The sequence below is a fragment of the Mus caroli genome, chromosome 12 (genome assembly GCF_900094665.2).
Source record: "Mus caroli chromosome 12, CAROLI_EIJ_v1.1, whole genome shotgun sequence".
NCBI lineage: Eukaryota > Metazoa > Chordata > Mammalia > Rodentia > Muridae > Mus > Mus caroli.
Window position 1 is genome coordinate 108,987,228 of NC_034581.1, and position 2,672 is coordinate 108,989,899.

The following is a 2,672-nucleotide window of genomic DNA, read 5'->3' on the forward strand; positions in this document are numbered from 1 at the left end:
GTGACATAGAGTATTGTTTTTTCAAGGTTTGTAAGGAATTATTTTAGAGTTTTGTTATGGATTGCATTAAATCTTTAGATTGTGTTTTGCAAGATGGCTACTTTAAATGTGATAATACTACTGAACCACGAGCATGGGAGATCTTTCCATCATCTAATATCTTCTCTGATTTTTTCCTTCAAACTCTTGAACAATTTTTTGATCTAGGTCATTTGGTCCATAGTTCACACATTTTCCAAACACTGGCACACATACATCCTACCTCATGCCAAAACAGAGAAAATTCTCCCAGACAGGATATGTAAAGGAAAAAAAGAGTTTATAAAAGAGTTTATATCTACATAAGAAATCCTTGTATATTTCTTGGTTTGTTTTTTTTTTTTNTTTTTTTTTTTTTGGCTTTTTTATTGTTGTTTGTTAAAATTTTATTTGGTACTATTTAAAGTTAAATAATAGAAGGAATGAAACATTTCTCTGTGTCTTCTTTTCTTAAACAAGATAAAAATTTAAATCTTACTGGCAAATATAAACAGTAGCTCCTGTTCCTGGTTTACATGGCCACTGTGCTCCCCCTAGTGGACCTCAGAAAACCTGCAGCAAGGTTTGTGGCTAGGTTCATAATAAAGGCTTCTCACTGTGCCATGTACAGTAATAAGTGCCAGTGTCTTCAGCTCTTAAGTTGTTCATTTGCAGGTAGACACTACTTTTGGAATCATCTCTTGAGATGGTGAATCTGCCTTTCACAGACTCCGCATAATATGTTGCATGATTACTAGCTTTGTTTCTAATTTCAGCAATCCACTCAAGCCCCTTCTCTGGAGACTGGCGGACCCATTCCATCCAGGCGTTACTAAAAGTGAATCCAGAGGCAGCACAAGAGAGTTTCATGGATCCTCCAGGTTGCACCAAGCCTCCTCCTGACTCCTCAAGCTTCACTTCACTCTGGACGCCTGAAAACACAGAGAATCTTCTCAGTAAGCAGTCAAAATATTCAGTGTTCCTCTCACTCCCCTCTAATCACATGCATTATCTCTTATTATCTATGAATTACCTTTTAAGAGAAAAACTATGAATACACAGTTCAGTCCCAAGTACATGGTGAATGTTCTATGTCTGTGTTTGTCACTGAAGAGAAAGACTTGTGAGTCCAGGGTTGTGTGTCTGTCAGAGCTTCAGGGTCAGGGCTGGTTTTTATAAGCATAGGGAAATATTATTTGCATGTCTTTGTGCTATATCATGAGTTCAGGGGTGGAAGTCTTAGAGGATTCCAATACTAGTGCAGAAGTCTGAGAAATAATAAAAACTGAAGTGGCATTATAGAATGAAATCATCACTTACTGTTCTGTGGTTGCAGCTCAGTTGACTTTGTGTATGCCTGAGTTCTGTATTTATTCCCAGCACTATGTGGATAAGTTAGTTGTGGGAAGAGCATAATCATGTTTGAATTATGTATTGCTACATTAACTGTATCTCAAAGAGAAAACAAGTAAATAGAAAAATAAAATTATTTATATTCAATATATATTTCCAGTTATATATACCAATATAAGTTTGCTGCCTTACTTTATAATGATTTGTACATGCAAACTCTTGTAATGTGTCCGCAGTAACATGAAACAAGGTCATAGGGACGTTGAACAAGAAAGAACTAAAATATTATAATTTAGGAAGATTTTTAAAATCTTTACTGAGTAACGACTGCCTACAGAAAATTGAAGTAGCAAAATTTATCTGAGCCAGTAACTCAGTATTACAGCATAGCATGCATAAAGCTTAAAATTTAATCATAGAACTTCATAAAATAGATATGGATTATACTTGACATTATTTCTTGATTTAAAAAGTGAATATACACTGGAGGTCTGCGTGTATCACTTAGTTCCTCCAGTGCTGAACTTCCCATCCACCATATAGGCTACCTCCTCTCTACTCCAAATGTATGCCCAGCTCATTTGTGACCTCCCTAAGCACCAGGTAAAGATAATTTTGCATGCTATGTTTGTGTTCTGATAATCACCAAGGACTTGCCTTTCTCTCACCAACACCTAGGTCTGCTTTTTCTCACAAAAAGGACCCATCTGGCCACATTGAAACTTGCCTTTCCTGCATTTCCGGTTGTCCAGCCCCTTCTTCTCCCACAGCCTAATTTCTTCCTGTGATCTCCTTCTCTTCTCTCTCATGTTGCCTTTCTCCTCCCCTCATCATTAGCACTATTCCCCATTGGCTTGGTTTTCTGAGCTATTAAGTACACATTGCTCTCACCTCATGGGAAGAACACTCCTCTAGACTCTTGTCTTCAAGAGCTGACAGACTTCCTGGCTGTGCCAGCATCCCCCAATCCCCCACCTCCGCCATACCATTGAATGTGCTTGCACCTTTAATGCTATAAGTTGCCTTCCCACGTCTTATCTAACAGGCTTTGTGCCACCTGACTCTGATCAGTCCAAGTTCATCCACTGAAGCCTTGTTCAAGGTAAGGCTACAAAACTTGAAGAGACTCACAAGACATCAAGGTATAAAAGGGTAATCAATTGGTGTCCTGACACTTGAATGGTATCTGTTCATATACCAGATTACATTATGGAGATGGCACATTATATCCAAGTTGACTATTTGTAGAAAGGCAACTATTGCTCAATATATATTTATCAATTAATAAAATACATCAAGTA

General features: G+C 37.6%; 1 gene segment (V, D, J or C); it reads right to left on the bottom strand.

Annotated features, from left to right (window-relative positions):
• Window positions 1–615: 615 nt before the first annotated feature.
• On the bottom strand, window positions 616–1,135 carry LOC110306622. The segment is given in 2 exon segments: window positions 616–950; window positions 1,052–1,135. Coding segments are annotated over 2 exon segments (381 nt in total).
• Window positions 1,136–2,672: the final 1,537 nt, after the last annotated feature.